General features: G+C 44.4%; 1 protein-coding gene across 8 annotated transcripts in view; it reads left to right on the forward strand.

Moving 5' to 3' along the window:
- Nucleotides 1-257: 257 nt before the first annotated feature.
- Nucleotides 258-27,064, forward strand: part of ARID1B (AT-rich interaction domain 1B) — a 433,036-nt gene continuing 406,229 nt past the window's right edge. For all 8 annotated transcript variants that reach the window (XM_030316661.2, XM_030316667.2, XM_030316662.2 and 5 more), the window contains exon 1: nucleotides 258-2,084. In XM_030316661.2, coding sequence (XP_030172521.2) covers nucleotides 273-2,084 — 1,812 coding nt within the window. In that variant the 5' untranslated portion in view covers nucleotides 258-272. The remainder of the gene's footprint in view (nucleotides 2,085-27,064) is intronic.

The following is a 27,064-nucleotide window of genomic DNA, read 5'->3' on the forward strand; positions in this document are numbered from 1 at the left end:
TGTATTTACCCATATCCGGGTTAGAGAGGAAAAGAGAAAAGTTTCATTTAAACCTGAACTAAAAACTTTCACCATGAAATCACACAGCGGGAACAGGCCCAGACCGTAAGGCGTGACTCCCGGTTCGGCTCCGGCGGGGCCTGTGGAGGGGGAGGGGGCTCGCTCGATTCCCGTCGGGGCGTGTGGATGCGCACAGGAGGGGCCGCTGACTAAAAAGTGGGTTTTATTGTCTCCCCCCGCCCCCCGCCCGGCCTCGCCACGCCGCGGCGATCATGGCCGCGCGGGCAGCAGCGGCGGCGGCGGCGCGGGCGCGGGCGGGCAGCGGCGAGCGGCGGGCGCCCCCCGGGCCGCGGCCGGCGCCCGGGGCCCGGGACCTGGAGGCGGGGGCGCGCGGCGCGGCGGCGGCGGCACCGGGACCCATGCTGGGGGGCGGCGGCGACGGCGGCGGCCTGAATAATGTGCACCACCACCCCCTGCACCCCCGTCACGAACTGAACATGGCCCATAACGCGAGCACGGCGGCCGCCGCCGCCAGCACTAACAGCGCCAAGAGCGGCGGCTCCGAGGCGGCTCTCAAGGAGGGTGGAAGCGCCGCCGCGCTGTCCTCCTCCTCCTCCGCGGCGGCGGCGGCGGCGGCGGCGGCGTCCTCCTCTTCCTCCTCGTCGGGCCCGGGCTCGGCCATGGAGACGGGGCTGCTCCCCAACCACAAACTGAAAACCGTTGGCGAAGCCCCCGCCGCACCGCCCCACCAGCAGCACCACCACCACCACCATGCCCACCACCACCACCACCATGCCCACCACCTCCACCACCACCACCACGCACTACAGCAGCAGCTAAACCAGTTCCAGCAGCAGCAGCAGCAGCAACAGCAACAGCAGCAGCAGCAGCAGCAACATCCCATTTCCAACAACAGCCTCGGCGGCGCGGGCGGCGGCGCCGCTCAGCCCGGTCCCGACATGGAGCAGCCGCAACATGGAGGCGCCAAGGACAGTGCCGCGGGCAGCCAGGCCGACCCCCCGGGCCAGCCTCTGCTGAGCAAGCCGGGCGACGAGGACGACGCACCGCCCAAGATGGGGGAGCCGGCGGGCGGCCGGTTCGAGCACCCTGGCCTGGGCGCCCTGGGCGCGCAGCAGCCGCCGGTCGCCGTGCCCGGGGGCGGCGGCGGCGGTGGCGGCGGCGGCGGCCCGGCGGCCGTCTCGGAGTTTAATAATTACTATGGCAGCGCTGCCCCTGCTAGCGGCGGCCCCGGCGGCCGCACTGGGCCTTGCTTTGATCAACATGGCGGACAACAAAGCCCCGGGATGGGGATGATGCACTCCGCCTCAGCCGCCGCCGGAGCCCCCAACAGCATGGACCCCCTGCAGAACTCCCACGAAGGGTACCCCAACAGCCAGTACAACCATTATCCGGGCTACAGCCGGCCCAGCGCGGGCGGCGGCGGCGGCGGCGGCGGTGGAGGAGGAGGAGGAGGAGGAGGAGGAGGAGGAGGCGGCGGCAGCGGAGGAGGAGGAGGAGGAGGAGGAGGAGGAGCAGGAGCGGGAGCTGTGGCGGCGGCGGCCGCGGCGGCGGCGGCAGCAGCAGGAGGCGGCGGCGGCGGCTATGGGGGCTCGTCCTCGGGGTACGGGGTGCTGAGCTCCCCCCGGCAGCAGGGCGGCGGCATGATGATGGGCCCCGGGGGCGGCGGGGCCGCGAGCCTCAGCAAGGCGGCCGCCGGCGCGGCGGCGGGGGGCTTCCAGCGCTTCGCCGGGCAGAACCAGCACCCGTCGGGGGCCACCCCGACCCTCAACCAGCTGCTCACCTCGCCCAGCCCCATGATGAGGAGCTACGGCGGCAGCTACCCCGACTACAGCAGCCCCAGCGCGCCGCCGCCGCCGCCGCCGTCGCAGCCCCAGTCCCAGGCGGCGGCGGCGGCGGCGGCGGGGGCGGCGGCGGGCGGCCAGCAGGCGGCCGCGGGCATGGGCTTGGGCAAGGACATGGGCGCCCAGTACGCCGCTGCCAGCCCGGCCTGGGCGGCCGCGCAACAAAGGAGCCACCCGGCGATGAGCCCCGGCACCCCCGGCCCGACCATGGGCAGATCCCAGGTAACCCCCGCGCCGGCCGGGCCTGCTTCCGCCGCGGCGGCCTCGCCGCGCGCCTCGAGCCCTAGTTTCTTTCTCTCCGCGTACTTTTTCTGCGTCTTCTGCCGGGGGGGAGGCGGGGGCGAGGCGCCCAAAGCCATTTTAACTCGCGGCTGCCTCCCTCGGAGGCTGGGGAGCGCGCGGCGCCCGACTGCGCGGCCCGGGCCCCGGGGGCCTGGGGGAAGAGGGTCTCGCCGAGGGCCGGGACGCGCGCTGCGATGGCCGGCCGCCGAGCACCCCCGCCTCGCCACCCCACCCCGGGCGCGGAGCCGCGCGTCCGGAGCCGGGGACCGCGCGGCGAGGCAGCGGCGTGGGCGCCGGGGACGGCTCGGGCGGCTTTTGTAACAAAATAGGCGCTCCCGGCCGGTACGGTGCGGGGAGGAATATTGACCCCGTCTTCTCGGTTAGCGCCAACAATAAGCTTTAACTGGGAAAAGAATGAGGAACTTTGTCCTACCTCCAGCCACACCGCGTTCCCTCTTAGCCTGCAAGGTGAAGGCAGGAAAAATAGGTTAGCTTTGTGGCAAACCCAGTGTGTTTTTCGTAGTTCTGCCCGGCCATTCAGAGATACTCGATGCGAGCTTTGAGTTTGGATGTTTCGTAGCAAAAAGAATGCCCCAATTTACAACGACGTGGAGGTAAAATATTCTAAAATAAATCGATTCCTTCCTGAGAATAGCCAGGAAATCCATTATTTGGCTTATAGGCTGCTGGAAAGGAGTCACCTTCAACAGATAGGCTACGTTAAAGGGACACATCCCGGTTAAGTTGAACTTATTTTGATCATGGAACAGGCATACATTTTATTCAGCAAGTCCAGGAAAATAGCAGGCCAGTGAAAATTGATCTTTTTGGATCAGATTTATTTGGATTTTCTTTAATTTGCTGTCCCCCAAGTCCTACGGCGTTATTAGGAAGTGCCCTGCACTCTTGCTGTTTCTTGCTCGTAGGCTGAGCCTAAAGACTGACTTGATCTCCTTTGCAAGGTTTGGAATTTGAATTGTGGAGGTAAACTGGCTGTAATAGTCTCCAGACAGCTGCCTCTGAGTTGACATCTAATCTGCCATCTGATTGGCTCCCCTCTCACCATTGGGCATTTAGCACTGCTGATGTAAATAGAAGTGCTGAGCAGTACAGTCACAAAAATTCTTGCCACAAATAATAACTGAGCTCTATTACAAGCAGATGTAAGGTTGAATATTATTTAAAGCTTAAGTTATTATGAATCATAGTTATTAATAAGAGGATTAAATCCTGAAAACATTATGCTGGTGTCCAGTATTGGGCATTTACAAAAATCAGATCTTTGACAGTCTTAATGTGGACACTGCATATATCACGGACTTGAATTGTAGTATGAAGATGTGGCAATTGAAATGTAATGAAGCCAAAAATATTAGCAATTTCTGGATTTGCAAAGCGTTTATTGAAGTGCCCTTTCCAGATTAAACTGTGGGGGAAAAATGTGAATTGTCAGCACACGTAGTTTAGTGTAAAATTAAAAATGATAACATTTCAAGATCCTGATATGCAGCGGTCTCTTTTAGGGATATTGAATTAGCTTTATAACAAGATTAAAGCTGTATTTCTAGTAATTTATGTTGTAACGGTGCTGATCATTTAAAATGTGGATAAGGAGTTTCAATTGAAATGACATAAGCATGAAGTGAGGAAACTATAATTTTGTACACAAGAATTAATCAAAGGGGAAACATGGATAATCTTGTGAAATACTGAAAATTATTTCATTATTTTCTTCTTGATTATTTTGTTGGGTTCGGTGGTGTGACCCTTATTTGAAGTGCTTACACATGTATTAGGGAAACTATCTCATGCAAGCTGTTCTGGGTGTGTTTCTTCCAAATAATCTTTCTTTTGTAGACATCTTAAATGCTGTGAAAGTTTTTAAAATCCTCATTTGTTAGGAAGGAATAACAGCGGTTGTAATCTACTTAGCTTATTTATTTTAGGAAGGCGTATTTTAATAACAGTCATATCTTAGGGGAGAGACTCGTCAGAGTGAACACAGGACTGAATTTAACAGATAATCCTGTGAATCCCTGGCCGAGGACATTAGTGTCCACTGGCTTTCAAATCTTTGGTTACTGGAGTTTAACTTTTAATGAGAATGTATTTTCCTGCTCTTGATAGAAAATTTGTGATTATCAATTTTCATTTTTGATGCACACAAGTGAAAACACAGAGGAGGCTCGTGTAACTAAACCCACGTAATTAATTTTAAAAAGATTTGCTTTGTCAGCTTGCTTTTAAAGGGATAGTTTAAAATTCCCATCTTGGTGAACTAGAACGGAGAGATGATAGAGGCAGATGTAGGTCCTTGTTACTTTAAAGTATTATTTCTTAATGGTACCAATCATTTTAAGTATTTTGTTTTCTTGGAATGAGAGTGAATCCATTATGTCCTCGGTGTGACCCTTGGGAATAGCTTTTTTATTTTTGAGGGGCAAGGAAACTGCTGGGCATATGACCTAGATTCACAGATTTCTCTTAGGTACTTTGCCGTATAATGTGTGGAATGTGTCTTTTTTATGTATTTTCTTTTTGGGAAGCTAGTATTTATTTAGTATTTGTTGTGATCATTATATTAAGGCATAGTTATTTGTCCAAAATATTGAATCACTATGCCACTATAGGCCATAAAGTACTATTAAATCACGTTGTTAAATGATGAAATTTTCTTGTGGCTTTAGCACATTTAGTTTCATTTTTGATTTTAGGAATTGTTTATATTGGGCAGCAAATGTTTTTATAATTGGGAACAAAATATGTCTGTATATTGTATTGGGAAGGTCTTTTTAAAAAGTGAAATAAGCCATTTTATGATACAGTTTGTTGCTGGGTTTTTTTGTGAGATAGAGCAGTTCAAAAGGAGTACTGAGGTCTGCTCCTGTAAGTAATATTGTATAATGTCCACATCTGTGCCAAATTCCATTAATGCTATTTTCACTTCAGTTTAACAGAATATAACACAACGTAATAAAAAGAGCCTTATTTATCATTCAAAGAAGTGACTAGCTGGCTTACAAAGCAGGAAGTTACAGACTGGTTCCTGATGACCTTAAAATTTGTATAAGATACATTATAGCATAACATCATTCCCCACTTCCCCTCCCAGTGATGTTTTACCCTATCTGATGTTTTAAACCTTGTAAAGAAATTGTTGTGCCCTGAATTAATATATTTGCTGAGATATGGCTGGCTGGCTGGCTGCTGTGTCGTCAGAGAATGTGGAATTGGCAGCTGTGGTTCATAGAAAAGGCCTAGCATTTAAAAAACCGAAACAAAATACATAGAAAATATTTACAGTTTTCTGTTTTCCTAGGTTACCTGGGAGGAAAGGGTGTGTGGTTTAAAATTGTTTTCTTTGGATATCCTGATTTCTGTGTGCTTAGTTTTGACCATTTTATTTTGATGATAACTACTCTTTAAGGCAGCTGTCACTTAAATTTACATTTATATTAACATAAAATTGATAAGTGTGTTCTAGGGAGCATCGTATTCTTGTCTTGGCTCTATAATGAGAAGCCTCAACTCCCTTTTTTACTTTGGTTGTGCTTTTTATCTGTATTTCGGAATCAATCTTTGGCAGGGCTTTTTCTGCTTGTTCCATTTTCCCCGGCATCATATTGTATCAGAATATCACAAGCGTGTTGTAGAGATGGAAATAATCCACGTCACTCTCAGACACTTAAACTAATGTACCTTCCCTCTAAATATCATGTGATTCCATTAGAATTGAGAGAATAACATCTTCATGCTGGTATAAAAATAGTATTAATTCTGGTTTGAGGACCAATTTTGAAAATGTAAGACAGTGTAGAGGAAGGCTCATAAATTCATTTGGTAGTTTTATTAGACACACGTTTTAAAGAAAACAGGTGTAAGAGAATGGGGTTGAGTTTTCAGTTCTATTTCTTATTAATGGACTTTGTTACTTTATATTTTGGGGCAGAGTACATCTAAAAAAAAAATGGCTTCTGATGTAATAGGAACTTACTTACTTCCATAGGATAAATACCTATATGACAGGCAAACTGAAAAGATGATCATTTCACTTATTTAACTCTTGTTCTCTCCTAGGATGAGAGTGGTTCGATTTAAAATTTGTTGGGGTCTCTGAAATTTTGCTACTTATTTTGAAGACTGATTTGGACATGTAAATTTTGGATGTATTGCACTGGGGACTGACTATATTAGCTTTTTGCCCAGCGTCCTAAATTTAGAGGTTTTTCTCACTATGCTAGACTGACACTGCTCAGTTAATGGATCTGTGTACTTTGATCCATCATTGAGGAAAAGGAACTAATAACTCACTTGTGTCACTTTCATTTTGGCCTGTGTGTAGTTTTGGAAGTTTGAAGCTTATATTTACATTTGAAAGAACTGTCATGTATCAATTAAACCAACAGATTTATGGAGGCTCAAAAGGAATGTTAATAAAACTCAAATTCCTTTAATTTTTTCCTTGCAATAATTAGATTTTCAAAGTGGATGTTACAAAATTTTTATGACATTTTATAATGCTGTTTATGCTTTCGGGCCACTTGCACATCCTAGGCCTTTTTAGAATCGGATACTTGTTGGTCACAGGGTTTTCCTGAGGTGCCCTTTCTTCATCAGGATATTTGTGCAGATTCTCTGTGGATATGTGAAGGAGCACACCTGGCTGTGTATGTGTGTGGGAGGCTGAGGGTTCTCTATTTGACTTCTCTGTGTGTGTGTGTGTGTGTGTGTGTGTGTGTGTGTGTGTATAGGGAGGGGGAGAAGTACCGGGCACAACTGCTTACCCACTGAGGATGCGCATATATCACAGATGTACAACTATGAAATGATACTGCTTTTACAGTTCGGAGGCTATTTATACAAGATTAAGTGGCTCTTTTTGGTTTAATTGGATGATTGAATGATAACTTTGATCTAAAAACTTGGTATACGTTGGTGACTTTTTCCCCTGAGAATTTTGGTGAAAAGAAAATGATAGAGGTATCGGTACCCAGGTGTCATTAAGTACACGCTTATTTTCCCTTACGCTAACACTGGAATGAAGGGAGTTGTTGCTACATGCATACTGTGGTTTTAACTTAACAATTCACACTAATTGAGTGAGCGAGTGGATTTATCAAACTAAAATGTGTGTCTCCGCAGTAAGTTTTCAGCAAACATGTTCTATTTTCAAAGGCTTTAACTTGGAATAATTCTGAGAAAACTATTTCCTTAGATTTACGTATTTGAATAGGATCCAATAGACAGTTTTCAAAAGCCCACTTCTGAATGGATCAGTGCCAAGAATACTAGAAGGCCACTGAGTTTGACAGATGAACTAATGATGAAATTAATTTGTTTCTTGGATGATGCTTATTGGTAGGAAAGAGACCAGAGCTCTAAGATCTTCAGCATATCCGGTTTACCAATGGACACTCTTATTTTAGGTAGGTGGCAGTAGAATCTGGAACAGATCTGTCATAGCAAGACCGACCTTTTGAATTGAAGTAGATTTGGCCTCTGCTCACCATCTTTTGTAGGATGCACTTCTCAGGGTCTCATTTGGGCCTTGATGAAAGATGAAACTTGAGACTCAGACAAGTCGTTACTTATTAGGTGACTCTGGAAGGGAAGCCATATTTGATGAAAACCGGAAGAAAATCCTGGACCACGCTTTGAAAACTATGGGTTGCTAAAAAAATTATATCTATGTATTTTTTTATTGCGGTAAAATAACACAGAACATAAAATTTACCGTTTCACTCATTTTTAGGTGTGCAGTTCAGTGACATTAAGTACGTTCACATTGTTGTGGACCACCATCTGATTTCCAGAACTTTTCGTCTTCCCAAACGGAAATAAAAAAGTACATTTTTTCCTTCCCTTCCTTCATGTCAGACTTTCAAATGGTTAGTTATAACGTGTATTATAAGGAAAATAATCTTTTCATGGCCATTAATCTTGCTGCTTTGTAGTTGATTAGTAAATCCTTCCTCACATGTTCCCTAGCAGTGCTCATGGGGTGTGTGTGTGTGTGTGTGTGTGTGTGTGTGTGTGTGTGTATGTGTGTGTTCGTTCCACTACTACTGCCCAGCTCTGACTTTGGGGTGATCTTCCCAGGTTTTGTCTGTTCCGAAGTGTGTAAGTGTGTCCTATGTGGGTTCGTTGTTTCATTGTCAGGTCATTAAAAGTTTAAAAGCAGCTTTTTGAAGCCTTTCTGTTGAAAGGTTTGGGATACTTTGTTGAGAGAAGCCTCGTACTTGGTTAGATGATAGGATGTGGAAACGAACTGTTAGCATGATCATTTTTCCCTTTACTTCTCTTATCTTTTGCATGTTTAGCTTTTTTTTTTTAAATTACTTGTTATATCCTTCTATCGGTGAAAGTCATTTACAATGGTCGTTTTTTTTCCAGTTGTGTTTTAGGTTTTGGGCCATCCCAGTCCCCCCTGCCCCTAGCCTGAGCAAACAGCCAGTCCGTGTGATGCTGGGTCTTTTTTCATAGTGTTCTGTGCCCCCAAGTTTGTGCTTCCCCCCTTATGTTTTTAATTTGTAGTCCTTTGTAAAGCTGCAGAAATTCTTTGTATGTGGAAAAATTCCTAAATTAAGATGATTGGTCTTTTAATTAAATTTAGAGGCAGCTGCAAAGGGTTGCTTCTTGAATCCTGGTTAGTCTTCAGAAGAGGCTTTTTTGTGTGTAAAATTTGGAATTGTATTTTCGCTGCCATTGATGCTGATATGTAGTCGCATCTTTAGCCGATCAGTTGTGTATATTAACCATGGATTCCACAGAGGACATAGAGAGTGAACTGTGATTTAAGAGTGTGTGCTTGGAAGCAACAATGATTTTTTTAAGGTGTAAACACTTAGCATTTGTGCATGCTGTGACGTGTGTGGTGGACAAGTATCTACTCCAGATGATCAGTTGGCAAATATTTATTAAGCACCCATTTTCCTAATCAGCCCAGTGCCGGACGGTAGCTAGGGTCTGGGGATGGCTGTTGCTTCTGTGTGCAGTTCAGAGAGACAGCGTGCCAAGCCTCTCCCCACTGAACCTGGGCATGGCATTTTTGGCATCGTTGACTTAGAACTGGCTCATTTAAACAGAATGCAAATAGCAACCATGTGGGTCAGCAGTCTGTTGGCCAGCTTTTTTTTGGGTGGGGGAGTGGATTTTGGCAAAACAAATAATTGTAGATTGTTGTGATATAGTTGATGTGAGCTAGTGACTCTTTTCCATTTCTACCAATCAATTACTGGCTTTGTGCCGGAACAAAATAAAGATCCCGCTACAAAGAATAATAACTAAGAGAAGGAAAATATAATCAGTTTGAAATTTATATAGAATGGTCCTTTTTCTTTTTCTCAGTTTTCTACATTACATAGGCTCTTGGAAAAAAGTTAAAACAGTCTGCTCAGATTTAGGAAGATACTTGGATTGCTGGAGTATTTTTGGTAACTGTTTAGATAATGTATGCTGGCTGAGGAGTAAATTCAGCTACTGCTTCTGGGTCCTGAAATAAACCTTTCAGAAAGCGAGGCATTGATGATTAGTGGAGGCTGTTCCAGAATTCTTAGTATCTCCTGTTTCTTTTTGTGATGAGCATCTTAGAAGTTAAACCACTCACCGCGCTTCGTAACCTTATTTTGAAATGACTGGTAATTTTAAAATTTGTCTAGAGTTTGGCATCTAATTTATGAAAACTTAAGAAGCAAATTTGAAGTTTCCGTGACCATATATTTATATATATCAAGCTGTAACCCCATTCTAATATCCTTTAAATTTTCTGCTTTCAGCTCATATTTTTTTATAATAAATTCACTTTACCCAATGAATTATAAATGACCTTGGAAATAGAAACGTAAAACATTGCTACTGCTGAGCAAGAGTCTGTCTGAAGAAGCAGACATATTTCTAAGGGAACTGGTATGTTTGTTGTATATTAGTTTATTTCTGTCATTATGAGGATTTATGAGAGAATGCGAATATATTACGAGGCATCCTGATGTAATGGAAAGATCTTGGGCTTGGAGTTGGTCAGACTTTGATTCATTTGTAGGCTTGAGTGCCCATTTTCTCTGAGATATGGCAGAGGCTCAGTTTCCTGATCTGGAATGTTGGCTGCTGGGCGGGGCCGCCGCTGAGGTCATCTCTGTAAATCGGTGGCATTGTTCCGTGGTGTCTCTTTTCTTCCCACCTGCCTTCCCACTGTGTAGTGAGCCCTGAGTTCTTGTTCTCTGCCTGGCCCTGATGCGGTTCAGGGGTGTGGTCGCAGATAAGCCCCTGCCTCCATCAATTAGGTGACCCCAGTCCCTCCCAGCTGCAAAATTCTGTGCTGCTCTGAATTTTAAAAAATATGGTGCCTAATCAGCAATGCACCACTGAACATCTTATTAAACTATACTGGGTCCCAGACATGTTCAGTGAATATAAACTGAGGTCTATGCAAATATACAGATTTTGTGAATACCACGGCAATTTCCCTCACAAAATGTAGTTTTGTACTGATTGGGACTCTTGTGAACAATTGGATGAATTGGTTTTGGTTGATCAATAGAACTGTGATGGATTGGCGTCATTGGATCTCAGGTGCTGCCTCACGGTATTCCGTCGTTAATGTTAATTAGTAGATTCTGAGAATTATTCCTATCTTCTAGGTCTTTGTCCTTTCCGCTTTCATGATCTATGAAATTGACTAGCTTTTTTTAGGGGAAGTGCTTTCTGCAAAGGAACAAAGTTTCAAAAAATTAAAACTAGGCTTTTTTGCAATTCTGAATGGTGGACTTTGGTCTCTGATTCATGCTTAAGTAACTTACTTCTGTATCTGTTTCAATTTTACTGACTCTGTGGTTCACATTTGGTCCTTAGCAAGATTATCATTTACTCTGCGTATCACCAAGGGTGGTGCTGCTCTCAAATAGTCAAAGTAGGGAATGTCAAAGCTGAGAATGAATGCCAAGGGCCTGCCTCGGATATGTAGAGAGGAATGGTTTCTCTTTCTTTCTTTCTTTCTTTCTTTCTTTCTTTCTTTCTTTCTTTCTTTCTTTCTTTCTTTCTTCTTTCTTTCTTTCTTTCTTTCTTTCTTTCTTTCTTTCTTTCTTTCTGTTAATGCTGAGATTTATAAAAGTATCAGGGACAAACTTTAATTCTATTATGAACAAATCTTACTGAGCACCACTTGGTGCTTAAGATACAAAGAGTAAATATAACGTATAAGCCATAATTTTCCCTGGTGAATTGTCATGGACTCCTGGTGTTTTACAAAGTGGAAATTAAAATGAATGGCTACATTATTCTTCTGCAGAACGACTATATCCCTCAAAGTGCATCATCTAAGAACTATTTGAATAGTTGATAATGTATCCAAACTGAAAATTTCCTGATGCGTGTATTATACATTTCCAACATCCGTTGCAAGAAAATCTGTTCAGTTACCGCTTCAAGGTTTTATGTGGAGGGTCAGTATACTTGGAGTTTGTTCTTAGGTGCTGTGATATTGATGAGAAAGCGATCTTAATTTGGGTTTTTGTTTGGGCATCATAAGGTGAATTTTCAGCTAAAGAGATGACTTTATAGTGTCATTAGCATGAAAGATTTAGAATTCAGTTCATTTACCTTCACCGTATTGAACAGTCTCCTGTGTGTCGTCAGGGCTTTGGGACTAGAGATTTGTGTCATCATAGCAAGAGCCAGGGTATCGGGCAGATGTTTGTAGACGACCTAGTATGTGTGCCTGTACTGTACTGGATGGTGGACCTTGGTAAAATGACAACGCAGGGCCTAAGAACCAGTAACCGTGCTACACAATACAGTGTAAATAGTTTGGTGGGAGAAGTCTTGGTGTTAGTGTCTCATCTCACACAGACTGGACTGGGGTCGGGGTAGGGGTAAGAAGGCACTGCGCTAAATAAAGTCTAATAAGCTGAGAGCTGGTCAGCGAGAAGTTACATTAGTGAAGAGGCTTGGGAATGGAAGCAGGAGGGGCGAGGGCAAGAGCCAAAGGTGTGCAGGTTAGAGAACCTGCAAGATTGGACATTGACCACCTGCGTGACCTTGGGCTAGCCTCTTTACTCCCTGGCGTTTGAAGTTCCCTCTGGTCTAAGGAGATGGGAAGGAAGACTTAACCCATGGAATTGTTTTAAGAAGGACACTTGATAAAGTTCTGGTACACTGCCTGGCAAGCAAGGGGATGCTTTCAAAAAGTAACAAAGGATTGTATTTTCTCATGGATAAGGAATTAAAATGAGTTAGCTGTGGTTCGGTATTAGTTAATTTGACAAGTTAATTTAACAGCCTGTTAGTCTTTCCTCTCGGAACAAGTAGGTTAGCATTTGAAGCCTATTTCTAATCCAGACAGTTCGTTTTTTATTGCCTCATGTGTCTGTCCCTTGCCATGTGTTTGGGAAGAGTGAGTGCTGGGGCAGTCGATCACATTTCCAAAATGTCTGCTGTAGTTTTCCAGTCTTTTCTTACAGTCCTGGTTTTTTAACTGGTAAGGAAAAATAAATTCAGAAGATCGATAATTGGAGCATTTAATTTCACCATCATCAACAAATATTTAGTGGCCTTGGCGTCGGGACACTGTACCAGATGAAAAGATATCCGGGGAATATTGAAAAATTGTTAAACATCGTGGTGTTCATTGGTTAGCGTAGAAGAACATGCGTAGGATATCCTTAGGTTATAAAGTGAATATTGGTGATTAAAATAAAGAAGACGGTTTGTGGAATGTTTTCATCTTACTTCCTATCCCATGTAATTAGAATATGGATTGAATAACTCAGGCCTCGTAAGCAGTGTAAATTTTGAATGGAAGGAAATTGGTGGTAGGCAGACAGCTTGCAGATTGGTGAGATGGATCTTTTGCTTTTAATTAATTTTCTCCATGTGCTAAAGAAACAGTTTATTATTGTTAACTGTTGAAAAGTTTAAAAAATTATAGTTCCATTTGTTATGATTTTGCTGGGTTTGAAAGTCTTCCCTTTCCCGACTGTTGGTGCCAGCTCCCTTTCAGTTTCATTTGGCTGAGTAGAGAGAACACTCCAGAAGGTGCCATGCTACAGCAGGCAGAGGCGTGCCTTGTGAAGGTCTTGGTTTCTCCCCTGCTGTCCATTATGTGGGGCGAGACTTTGTTTTTCCTCCTCCATTGAGACATTTGTCAGAAGTATGAACACTTTAAAACAGTAATGGTTTACTTTTATTCAGCAATTAATTAGTGAAGATAGGACGTGAAAAGCAATTTTGTGTTTTGTCTTTTATTGTGCATTAAGTTCCTGTAGTTTTCCGTATTGCTGTATTATTAATGAGGAGGGAGAGAAGAATGGAGGGAGAAGGTGAATTTTATTTAAGACAGTTATATTCGGGTAACTCAAAGGAATGTGCTTTTTTAGTCTAACTACCCTTTCCTGGTGTTTCATGGTTCTTTGAAAAACTAATGTAAAGAAGTTGTAATCGGCTCTTAAGATTATTTGCGCCAACTGGTTGTTAATATGTGGACGTTTTATTCTTGGTGCGTCTAGAAACTTCATATGAATGTATTTTATGAAGAGGAAGGTGTACTAGCATGGCTAAACTGGGGAGGCGGAAATCTGGGTTTGATTTGCACGCGTGGTATTTTTTAGGGACGCGCAAAGTTTCACACATGAAATAAACTAGGTAGTGTGTGCGGCATCACATGATCAAAATATTTTTCCCCTTACCGCTGCCAGAAGCTATCTATTGCTTTTCAACAATCTTACTTGTTGGGCATCATGCCAAGATGTTTAAGACAACCCCTTACGTGAGCTGTTCCATTCTTAACCTCTTTGACTGAAGTGCCGTGACCTTCACATATGTAGATTAGCCATGTGCTCTGTGAATTGAAACTTGCTGCCTCAGGAAGAAAGGGTTTTTCTTTTTATTCCACTGGGAATTTGACAGCCATTCATCCCTGACCTGGGCAGAGGTAATGCAAGGAAATTGGATTCAAATGGAACGCGGACAGATAACACAGGGAGGCAGACAAGCTTTCTACCTTGTCAAGGATGAAAATATCCCGCGGTATAGATAATGTGCTGATGCGAAGGATCTGAAAAGCAACAGATACAGAGGGAGATAGATAAATGTAGGCACTTTGGAACAATGGCCTTTAAAAAAGGAAATTGCCATTATGGGCCTTTCTAATTAGTTTTGACTCTACTCTTTCTCTTCCTTTCTAACCTAAGTTTTTGAAGTCTTTTTCGAATTTGTAAAAATTCCTAAACCCTACTTGAGAATTAAATAATACTAATATCGGGGGCGAGCGTGGGCTTAAATATGTTGAAGCTAGATGAGTCTTTCAAAAGTGGAAGTCGTTAGAAAGTTGGAGAGATGAATGTGTCACCTGTATCTAGAAGAATCGGCCTGTTTGTCTCTACGCTCTAAAATTTTGAAATGATACTTAAAGAGATAGTTTTACTCATGTGAGAGTTCTTACTGAGTTTCGTCACGATTAATAAAAATAATGAACAAAAATAACTAAAGAATTTTTGTATTTTTATTAGACAACCAGTTGTAAAGAATGTTCACCTTTGCTTTGTTAGTAAACATACTTGAAATTAAAGTAAAATTCAGTATCAGTAATAGTCATGACACTTGATTAGGTTGATATGACAGAGGATTGCGAAGGAAAGTTCTCATTATAAGAATAATGGGTCTGAAGTGGTACTCCAACTGGTTTCTTAGCAAAAGGAGGGGATGATTAGGGCAGTCTGAAATTTATGAGTGCTTTGGTATGGCTTTCAGAGCCGAGCCTTCCCTGGGTACGTTAGGGCTTGTGAAATATTATGGGTCAGAGGCTCGCTTGCTGGCTCTGGGGGAGGTGTTGTTGATATCCAGCCCGTTCTATGGGGTGCAGAAAAGGACGTCTGTATGGGTAATGTGCTTACTGGATACAGTGGACGAAGAGGAACACACGGTTATCCCTTGACCTGAAGAAGACTGGTTTCTTTCCATACAAGGACTATTGAGAAAAATAGGGACACGTATCTGGTCGTGATCCTGCAGAGCACGGGGTCTTCCGTGGACTTCTGCTAACATGCAGGCACGAGAGCGATGGTCCACAGATGGCAGGACTCGGGGCTTAACCAGCTTGTTTCTGTGCAGCTGCGAAGATGGTGCAGCGGGGACGATGAATGCCAGGATGGGGTCGTGGGGGGGGGGCGGGGGGCCCCACTGAGAACACAGAAACCGTGGGGACAGGTGCCGAGTGACCCTCCCAGGAGAGCGGGCGCCTGGGTGTGGATGGGACGAGCAGAAAAGATGGTAGTGAGTCAGCAGCCACTCCTTGAGGGGTTTTTCTTGTTTCCTTGTAAACAGTGGCCTGTATGAGACTTTTAGGTGGGGACGCGGGAAATCTGTCTCTCCTTCTAGTCAGGTGTCATTGGTAAAACTATTACAAACACACTGCTTTCTGTTCTTCTCAAAGAAATGCAGGTTCAGAGAAAAAGTTTTAGAAGAGCCCTGGGTAATAGTGATACAAGAAAGCGGCAACAGTAATAATAGCTCCTGTTACTGAATACTTACCTGTGTAAGTATACTTACACACATTGCACATGTTGATTGTAGACTTTTCAACAGTCTTGCAAGGCAGTCTCCCCATTTGTGAACAAGTAAACTCGTAGAATTAAGAAATTTGTTCAGTCTCCAGGGATGTCCGGTGCTACAGCCTGTATATTCTCTCCACTAAAGGAGTGGTTCTGAAACCTGGCTGTGCATCCGAATCCCCCAGGGAGGCAGACAGGCGTCTAAGTTCTTCCTCCAGCAGTTCTGGTGTTCTCGGGTTGTGGAATGGCCCGCATGCCCACCCTTCTCTTCCCGCAGAGGTTATGGATGGAATTTATTTATTGGTAGAATTTAAGTAGACTTTTTTTTTATTGTTGTTAAGACTTGTGGCATTACATTCTTATAATTGAGCTTTGAATGTATTTTGGCCCCGTAGTCCTACCGGGCAAAGAGAAGAAAGAATGTGTGCTTCAAGGCTGTGAAGGTGGCTATTGGATTTTTTTCTGATAATATTACTGGACATTAATGTACATCCAACTGTGAGAAGAAACTCTATGCTAGGATCTGGGTCATTGCTATGAGTTATCAAGGGAGGCTATGATATAGTCTGTTGATGTTTAAAGAGGAGCACAGGTTCTGTTGTGAGTTATTTACACGTGGCTGTGACTGAAGTTTCTGGGGTGGGGAGGCCATGGACCAGCCTCTAGAACAGTTTTGGATGGGAGAATGGATGAATGGACTGGACAGCGTCTCAGGGTCACAAGTTAGGCGTGTTTATGAGGCCAGAGATCTTAAATCCAAGAGTGTATGAAGGGAGAATGACTATGGGAATGACCATGGAGGGCAGGTGACAGTCAGGGACCAGAAGATTGGAGAGAAGGGAGAATACAGGCAGCTGGAAAAGAGAATTTTAGAGTGAAAAACCAACACACAAATTTAATGCCCTGAGTGAACTACTTAGTGGTGAAATTTGCAGGACCCCCCCCCCCCCCCACCAAATTGGCGATCTTAAAATAATCAAGACGCTGATGCATAGTTACGAGAACAAATATAAGGCAGAAAAATCCTCCCAGTTCTTTGGTGAGGTCATTTCGTGCCATGCAGTCCTGAGTATTTATGTCTTTGCTGTTGCCACATGGCCATTCTGGAACCAGAGTCCGTGATATTGGGAGAATAGTAAAAGCACTCCATCAATGGACCCAGTCGAATCCCTGTTTCCTTTGTTACTTACTGGCGAACTTCTAGGCTGGCCAGGCCAAAGGGTATTGAGATGTGTCCTGAGACTCTTTCAGTCTTTCTCTCCCTAATTATGTCTAATAGGATGATATAATAGTGGGGAGTTTCCCCTGTACGTCCCCAACTATTCCTCTCTTTTGAAACTTGTCAAAAAAAATTAAATCTCACAGCTTTAAAGAAAATGAGTTTGGCCCATAACCTTGTCTTAGACAGCGGTGGAAGTGACATTCCATTTAACCAGTACTCTGCTCAAACATCTGTGCAGCGGGAGAGACCGCGGGACTGGCTGTGTTCAGGTTTCCTGGGTCTTCAGCTCGTGTTTTCCTCACCTCCCGATTGCTGCTCAATTTGAGGTTGAGAATATTCTTGAATGACGTGCCTCCAAAGTGCTCTTTTTAGCTTAAAATGAAATGAAGACTTTCCTGTCTCTTGTTCCCTATTTTCTAATAACGTGATTTTGTTTCATTATTTGCGGTAATATATGGCTACTAGAGTAATCATGGATGCATAGTGTCTGAAGTTAATGCTGAGGACACCTAAGCCATCTCAAGCAAATGAATTAACAGTCTGTCTTTAAGAACCCGCAGGAAGAAAGCAACCCAAACAAACTGGTAACCTGTGTTTTATTTAGGCCGTTGCTGTTTGTCACTGGCATGTCCTTTTCTCGGAGACCGGACCTTTCATTTTGTTTGGCTCTTCCAGCTTATGCAGCGAATGAGCATCTTCAGTGTGTTAGTCACGTTTCAGTCTCATTTGTTACGATGAGAGATACCTGTCTTTTGCCTAGAAAGCGAACACGTGTCTGCCTGCGTTCGAACTTTCGGGACATGCCTGTAGTGATGTATCATGCGTCCAGTGCTGTGGTTTCCATCAGTGCAATCTTAGCGTTCTGAAACAGCTGAGACAGCCCTAAGAAAATAGCTGTCACAAGGCTCCCGAACCCGACTCCACCAGACAAGAATAAAGCCATTCCCTCCCTCCCTCTTCAGGCATAGATGATAGTTATTTGGTTCTCCATGGTGACTTCCTTTTTTGCCACATTATCAGTACAGAGTGGAGGAGTTAGGTGAGCAGCTGTGGGCAGCAGGTTAGAAGTGGGGGGCACGTGGAAGCAGGCGCAGGAGATGTGGCAAGTTCTGCCGACCGCAGGGAGGAAACCAGCCGTGCTAGCTTGTGCCTCGTGACCTTCCCAGGGAATCAGGTGAGAAGCAGGGCAAGCCTCACACACCTGGCTGTCTTTGAGAGCCTTGGACACCCGTCCGGTAGGGAAAACACTGAGTGAAAAACCATTTGGGGGGGGGAGGCATTTTGAGGGATATCTTCCATACCCCAAAAAACCTTGGGAAAGCAGAACGGGGAGCCGGGGTTGAGGGTCGGTGGGAGACTTCTGAGTCGACGGCCAGATACTGTGCTACTTCGTGTGCATTCTTGACTCACTCGAGAAATAGCTCTTGGGGTCTAGTCTGTTCACCTGCTGTGTGGCAGGTCGTGCTCTAGGTGCTGGGGCCACGGCAGTGAATGAAACGCAGGCCCTGCTTTCATAAGGCTCACCTTCCGGTGAAATGTAATCCTAGAGATTGCAGAAGCACCTGTCCGCATGCGGGTGGCGGCCTTGAGAGTGGGAACGAATAGCAGCACAGGGGGATTCAAGAGAATTGAACACTTTCAAAAACTGCTTATTGATTAATGAGGCAATATAGGAATATGTCACAAAAACCAACTCGCGAAGGAACTGTCAGGGTTCTATTTCCGTAGTCCCAGAGATGCTCAGCGTGCACCTCTCGTGTCAGAGGACAGCGAGGAAACGTAGCATTTTTACTGGCAGTGGTTGAAATGGCAGACGGCAGCCCAGCACCACCTTCGTTTCCTCCAGGCCGGGGCAGGAGTGGTGTAAACACAGAGCGCTCGATCTGACTCCCTAGAGAGAAATCAGATGGTATTGTAACTCATTGAAGGCGTCCACTTCAGAATCATCCTGTGTTTAGTGAGCAGGTGCGGTTTTGGACATGTTGGGTTTGAGATGTGTTCCAAAGAGCTGACTGGACATGCCCCTAGACAGACAGTGCGGGAGGGTGACTTGGGCCCAGTATATCCATGTGGGCTTTCAGCGCGGTGTGCTGCTGAAATGGGGTTCACCGGATTGCCCAGGGGAGTGTGGGTGCGGAGAAGAGAGGGGTGCTGAAGGGGTTTAGGGAGCACTGACATTGAAGGAATGGAAAGGGAGGCAGCCAGAGAGCCAGAAAAGGAGACGGAAAGCATGGGGAGAGCTCCACAGAAGCCATGGAGGAACGAGGGTTTTGGAGAGAAGACACGCAAAGCTGTGGCGGGCTCTGAGGAATGGTCAGGTAAGAGTAGGTAGCCAACATCTTGCCATTGGGTCACGGAAGACCTTTGGGAGAATAGTCAGGAGGAGCTGAGCTGCAACAGGCTGCACGGCGAATAGGAAATGAGAAAGAAGCTTCCAGACAGCAGGAGGAGGAGTGGGGTGTTTCTTTGTTTTTGTTTTTAAATTTTTTTTTTTAATGTTTAGAGAGAGAGGGAGAGACAGAGTGTGAGCAGGGGAGGGGCAGAGAGAGAGGGAGACACAGAATCCGAAGCAGGCTCCAGGCTCTGAGCTGTCAGCACAGAGCCCCATGCGGGGCTTGAACCCACAAACTGTGAGATCATGACCTGAGTCGAAGTCGGATGCTTAAGCCACTGAGCCACCCACGTGCGCCTAGAGTCACATTTTATAAAGCTTGTTTAGAAATGTTTCCAGAAAATAAAAATAAGTTTTGTAATATACCAATATATTTTGGGTGCTTTCGATACCTTTAGTCAACTGGATTGTAAACATGAAGTAGTGAGTCAGCTGGTCTCATAAAGACATCTGTGCGTGTCTGGAGAGACTTCTTGAAGCAGAGATGATTGCATTCGGGGAATTACCTTTGGTTATTGCCACTTCTGTGCCAGTAATCTTAGGCTAAGCTAGTGGTCAGTAGGAGTACAAGTTGTTGTTACACATTTTTGCATTATCCTCTCTGAAAACTTCGGTTTGGGAACTGGTATTCAGAATTAGCCACTAAAAGTTCTGAAACTGTTTGCTCTGTGTGTAAGGTATTCTTTGGTGGTAAACTTGTTAGACATGTGTGTATGAAACCCTTTTTTCTTTTTAAAAATTTTTTCATTTTTCATTTTTTTAAATTTAAATCCAAGTTAGTTAACATGTGGTGTAATAATGATTTCAGGAATAGAATTTAGTGATTCATCACTTACATACAACACCCAGGGCTCATCCCACCAAGTGCCTTCCTTAATACCCATCACCCATTTAGCCCATCCCCCCATCCAACACCCCACCAGCAACCCTCAGTTTGTTTTCTGTGTTTAAGAGTCTCTTATGGTTTGTCTCCCTCTCTGTTTTTATATTTTTGTTTCTGTTCCCTTATGTTCATCTGTTTTGTATCTTAAATTCCACAGATGAGTGAAATCATAGATTTGTCTCTCTGACTTATTTTGCTGAGCATAATACATTCTAGTTCTATCCACATTGTTGCATATGGCAAGATTTCATTCTTTTTTGATCTCCAAGTAATGTTCCATCCATTTTGTGTGTGTGTGTGTGTGTGTGTGTGTGTGTGTGTGTGTGTCCATTTATCTGTCGATGGACACTTGGGCTCTTTCCATACCTTGGCTATTGTCTGTAGCACTTCTGTAAACATTGGGGTGCATGTGCCCCTTTGAATCAGTGCTCCTGTATCCTTTGGATAAATACCTGGTAGTGCAATTGCTGGGTCACAGGGTAGTTCTCTTTGTAATTTTTTAAGGAACCTCCATACTGTTTTCCAGAGTGACTGCACCAGTTTGCATTCCCACCAACAGTGCAAAAGGGTTCCTCCTTCTCCGCTTCCTCGCCAAAATCTGTTGTCGCCCGAGTTGTTCATGTTAGCCATTCTGACAGGTGTGAGGTGGTATCTCACTGTGGTTTTGATTTGTATTTCCCTGATGAGGAGGGATGTGGAGCATTTTTTCCTGTGTCATGAAACCATTCTTTAATGACAACTTGCTACATGTACCTCGAAGGAAAATCACCTGTTTTTCCACTGTACTGAAATACTAAGTTCTTAGTAATGAGAAGTTTTGAATAATTTATTGAACAGTTACTAGGTGTCAAGCAGCGCTAAGAACCATATAACATTACCTATGAAGTAGGTACTGTGATTATACCCATTTTACAGATGAGTGAATGAAGGCACAGCCTCGATAAGCCCGAGCGACATAGCTAGGAAGTGGCATAGACTGTGTGTGCACCCAGGCGTTCTGACTCCCCTGCCGTCTCCGATATTACGCTGTATTTCCTCTCAACAGTGCCCGGTGTGAGCGGAGTTAGATGAATGGTCTGCCTTTCCTTTGTGGAAGCTGTCATTGTAATAATGTTGTGTTTTGTTTTTTCTTGCTTGCTTCCATTCACATCATTTGATGTTCTGTGAGGACCTTGGAAACGTTGCTGAAGAAAGATGTCCCCTTCCCGTGGCCGGGTTATCATTTGGTTAGACACGGAAGATAGAATCTTCCAAGAAGCCACACAGTGTGTGTACACCCGTCAGCCTCAGGTGAGCGGGAGGAAGCGTCCTTTCCTTCTCCTGTCTGTCCTAGGAGATGTGGCCCTAAGGCGAGCACCGGGACTCCCCTTCTCCTCAGGACGCACGTCTCTGTTACACGTGTCCCTTCTGCCCCACCTGTTAGGAAGCCGATTTGAATGAGATGCATTTCTTTTTCGATGGGAACGTGAAGGGGATCTTTTTAGTACTTTCGGTTTACTTTTTATTACTGTTCCACTTTCCTAAAGGGGAAGCTCAGCATCCTGATACATAACGTGACCGAAGAATGTTTTCCCAGCAGAAAGCTTTTTTAGCGTTAAATGACCCTCCGCCCCCGCTCTAGCCAGTGTGGTAGCCGTTCGCCACATGTGGCTAGTTAAGATGAATTACAGTTAGATAAAATGAAAGACGCACTCGGGCCGTGTACTGGCCACATGTTAAGTGCCCGAAAGCACACATGCGGCCCAGGATGGAACGTTCCACGGCTGCGGAAAGTGTTAGTGGGCAGCGCTGCTCCCGGCACTGGGCGCATCGTGTGGTGTTTAGCACGACTGAGACACAGGATTACTGGGCGCTGCCCTCAGCGAGCGCACGGCGGGAGCTGCTCGCGAGTTCGGGTGGCCGCACACAGGACACGACCTCGATCTGGAAAGTAGTCCGCGTTAGCCGCAGGACAGAGGTGTGCCGTACCGATCCCAGATGAAAAATGCACGGCCAAAGCCAGTAACGGCCTGTCGCGAGAAAGGATTTCTTTCTCCGTTTTGGAGTGTTCTGTCCAGGCTCTTCTGCCGTTGTCACCTGAGGATTGTAGGAGCGGAGGGGGCAGCCGTGTGGCCGGCTGGTTTTCGTAGGCGGGAACCGAGCATGTGGAAGGCTGTCTTCCTTGCTTTTGTCTCATGTCCACCAGAAACGATCGCCTGACTGGGTAGTGGGGGCTTTTTTGTTTTTGTTTTTGTTTGTCCTTCTGAAACGTTTGAAGGCAAGTCCTGGATTGCTATCTGTGCCACAGTTTGAACTTTAACCAGTGGCTTGGTAGCTGGAATAGGTTATGCATTTTGCCGTGGAAAAAAACGAACTGCTTTCTGAAGGTTGACTAAATGTTTTAACTCTTCCTAGCAAATGAGGCGTGAAAGAAATGTCAAAAGGATGGAGACAAAATTATTGCAGCACTGAATGTTTAACTGGCTGGTGATGTTCTACCGAAGGTGTGAGCCGAGCAGATAAATGTGTGTAAACGGCACCTTTCTTCCTTTTCTCCTACCCGATTTTTCACAGCTTGTCTTCACCGGAGGACCTAAATCCATGTCAGACAAAATCGCAGCCCTTCTGAAGTGTTAGATTAGTGTCGCTATGAGGACTAATTAAGAAGTACTATAGGCAATGGATTAGGAGAATAACTTCCTGTTGCAAACATCTTACTGCACATCATCATTAGATGAAGCAAAACTAAATTTTTAGTGTTTCTGGAAGCTTGATTATGTGAAAGTATGTCAGTGGTTCTTATGCCCACACACTTCTCGTTCGTTTGCTGTGCATCGTTCTACTCAGAGTAATAACCTTTTTAGATTTAGGATTTCAGGTTTAGTGTTGAATGATAATGGCTTGAACTGAAAGATAATGAAGTGTTTAAATCATGGGCTTTTACTTCTGAAATAGCAAATGTTAATTGAAGGACCAGCTAGAGATGTACGAGGTGGCACTTTATTTTTGGGCGACTCCTCCTTCACTTTCATTTTGAGGCTTCTCTTTAGGTTCTTAGCATTTAAGATACAGCAAATAGAAGGTTATAGCTCTCCCAGCCCACTGGGGCTTTTAATTTCAAGCATAGATCATAGAATGGGCAAAAAAGATGTTCCGTAGAGAATGTGAGGGGAGAAGTATTGAATAAATAAAGAGAAGGATGATGCATGGGCCTTGGTTTTCTGTGGCTAAGTAGAAGTTATTTTTTACACTTGTGAGTATTTTTAGCATCTTATAAGCAAAGGGGTATATGAATACATGTGTATGTGTGTTTATGAGTATGTGTCTCCTGTATATGTGTGTGTACGTATTTAATACAAGGGCAAGTATGGAAAACAGAGAGAAGCATCATCCTGGCCCACTGATACAGCTGGTAGTACCTTTGCATCTCTCTTTCTCTTGTTACTTCCAATGGGTATATATGTGATTAGGACCACTTCTTTCATCCTTATTTTACTTACTACTGTAGTGATAGGTGTATGCACGTAGTACAATAAATGGATTATACAGCTTCCAAGCAACCATGTATTTTATTGGACTGACTCCAGTATGCAGAGATGATTGAGGGTGTGTGTGTGTGTGAGGTTTTTGTACATTTATTTAAGCCTTTCAATGAAGATTTAAGAGCCAGCATTTTATTTATGGAATGCAGACTACATTTGTAAATTTATGCAATAGAAATGCATGTATATTTCCTGTGAGTTTTCACATATAGAGAGGTAATGGGTCTTGCAAAGATTGTAGTAGATGCCACTTGCCTTTTTAAGAGGGAACCTAAGTATTTTCCTTTCCCCTTCTTTCGATTGGCTCTGATCTTAGAGCCATCTGTCCTGTGTCTGTCTTCCAGCATCTGTTATCTTCATTCCTCTGTGTGCATCTCTGACTCAGACTTACCTAGACTTGCTTTTGTTTTTGCATTTCTTCATGATTCCCCGCCCCCCCCCCCTTCAAATGAATTCTCCTTTTGTTTTCATGGTGTAGTTTTTGCTTCCTTTTGTCTTTTTATTCCTTTTCTTTTTCTTGATCCAGTTCTTTCTGTCCCTCCTCAGCTGCTCACATACAGCGGATCAGTTTAGCTTCAGCCTCCACATCCTGCCCTTCGTGGGCCATTCAGACAAATTTTTCTTGCGTGTCTTCATTACCTTTTGCCAGTATGTTTCAAAAACTTGGCCTTCATGTCCTGTTTTTTCTCTTCCTAGAACTGTAAATTTTAAAGATGAGGCAGGATTACTAATTGCCGGTGTTTGTAAAGAGACACGAAATTAGAGCAGGAGTTTAACAAATGCAAACATCTTGCTAAAGTTCTGTCCTTTCCTCACTGACCTTTGCCTGTTTCACTGATACTTGCTGATCATAAGTATGTATTTGTTTGCTTATATTGCTTAGGCTGGAAGAAACCTCCCGCAGCTTACCCTGAGTCTAGATGCTTATTCTGGAGTCTGGTCTTGGCTCCTTGGATTTGAATTGTAAGGCAAATTTAGCATAAACACTTAACTTTCACCTGCCTCTTGCTGGGCAGTATGCTAAGTGAGGGAAAGAGTAGACAGAATAATCCAGTGAGTAAGCTAGTCCGTTTGAATCCCACCTCTGCCACTTACTATTTGTGAGGTGGCGATAATTAAAGTAACGAAGTGCCAGGTTGTTTTGGGGATTAAATGAGAGAGTACACGTAAAGCCCATAGAAAGTGTTTTCAAGTGTTGACTGCTCAAAAAAAAATATTACCATTACCGTTATTGAGGAGACAAGGTTTCCACTTATTCAAACACAGGTAGGTGTTGGTTTGCCTAGAGGAATCTCTGCTCTTCGAGCTCCTACTAGAAAAAGATGGTTTTTTCATTCAGAGACCAACTTCGCTTTTATTTTCTTCCTTTTCCGCATGTGGATGGAAGAAAAAAATAGGAAGAGTTACGTACAAACTTTGAGACCTTGTGATGTGCTTGTTTTCCAGTGAGAAGGCTCATTTCTAATTTATATTATGGTCACTTTGCCTCTGTCACGTTCTCTAAATTAGGTTTAATGCTGGGCCCGAATATCTTAACACACAAACCTGTTGAGTTTCTACGTCCTTACCAGTAGAATGGGGATTAGTGGACTGTCATGAGGGTATACTGCCTCGGTCTTCAATAAATGTTAAACTTACGTACAGTGCAGCTAAACAGACCTTGAAAGCATTAAAAAAAAAAAAAAAAGGGCATATTGTTTTCAAAAAGTGCTTTTAGTTTCTGAAGTTGGGACCCTGTGCCTTAATGTGTCAGTCAGCCAGTTGAAGAACGGGTTCTGGCTTTGACTTTCATAAGTCATCTGCGCTGGCTTGTGGGTGTCCCTGCTCTCTGTTCTTCTAAGAGCACATTTTACAGAAAAATACATTTCACAGGCTTTTTTTGCAACCAGAGTTTAAATGTGGATCATTTGATTTTACTTAGTAATAATAACTTTGCAGATCATTCATAATTTCCAAAGTGCCTTTCTTACCTGGTTCTCTCCATCTTGCGAGATTTGGTTAATGTCCTGGTTTCGTACCTGCAGAAGCTGAAGCATGGTTCCTTGGTGAAGGGCGTAGCTTGAAATCAAACTGGGTTTTGTTCTCCAAGTCTGAGCGTTTGCACGCACACCGCTCTCGGTGTGTTACGGTAATTCTTCAACTTACAGACATTTTAATTTAAGCATTTAGGTCAGGGATTGGCAGAGTTTCCTATGAAGGGCCAGGTAGTCAGTGTTTTATGCTTCATGGCCATTGTCTTAGTTTCAGGATCTGGACGCTGCTGGTGTGGCATGATAGGAGCCATGGTGGTGTGTGAAGAAAGGGGGAGGCGGTGTGTGCCCAGAACACCACGGATGTCAACATTTGAATTTCATGTAATTTTTGTATGTTGTGAAATACCTTCTTCTTTTGATTTTTGCCCTTGACTGTTTAAAAATGTAAAGAGCATTCTTAGCACACTGGTCCTCCAGAAACAGGTGGTGGACTGGATTTGGCCTGTAGGCCGTAGTGGGCCTCCCTCCGGTGTAGATCTTGGTACGGGCGGTGCGGACCTTTTCGTTTCAGGTTCTATCCACATCGTCCACCGTCCCCCCAGTTGGCTGTCTTATTTACACAGCTCTGTCCTCTGGGATCTTGGTCAAGCAGCAGCCCTTAGCACGGAGCTGGGAGGATTTCGGCCTTTTAAACGAGACTGGGTGCTCATCCCTTGAGGGTGAATGGATCGCCCAAGGTTGGCAACCCATTAGCAAGAGCATGCGCGCATGAAAGCAGGCCTCTGATTCTCTGGTCAGTAGTCTATCTTGTTTGAACCTGTTTCTGGCTATGATTCATTGCGTTTTTTCATGTTCCGGGCACATCTATTTAATTCCTTATCCCCTCCCCCCCAGTTTTGAGTTTTATTCTGAAAAAAATTTTTTTAAATTACAGAAGTGTAGTACATGAATATGTTCTATAAAAAAATGCAAACACTGGCCAAAACATGTATATTGAATATTTAAATTTCTCTTACTGCTTCCACTTCCCAAAAGTATATACTCTTATGTTAATGTATTTTTTCTAACCTACTTTTCCTTTATTTATTTATTTTTTAACTTTTTTTTTAACATTATTTATTTTTGAGACAGAGAGAGACAGAGCATGAACGGGGACGGTCAGAGAGAGGAGGCAGACAGTGAATCCAAAGCAGGCTCCAGGCTTTGAGCTGTCAGCACAGAGCCCGACGTGGGGCTCGAGCTCATGAACTGTGACATCATGACCTGAGCCAAAGTTGGACGCTCAAACCGACTGAGCCACCCAGGCCCCATAACCTACCTTTCCTTTAAAAATAGTGCATATGGCGCGCCTGGGTGGCTTAGTCGGTTAAGCATCCAACTTCAGCTCA

The sequence above is a fragment of the Lynx canadensis genome, chromosome B2, assembly GCF_007474595.2.
Source record: "Lynx canadensis isolate LIC74 chromosome B2, mLynCan4.pri.v2, whole genome shotgun sequence".
Lineage (NCBI taxonomy): Eukaryota > Metazoa > Chordata > Mammalia > Carnivora > Felidae > Lynx > Lynx canadensis.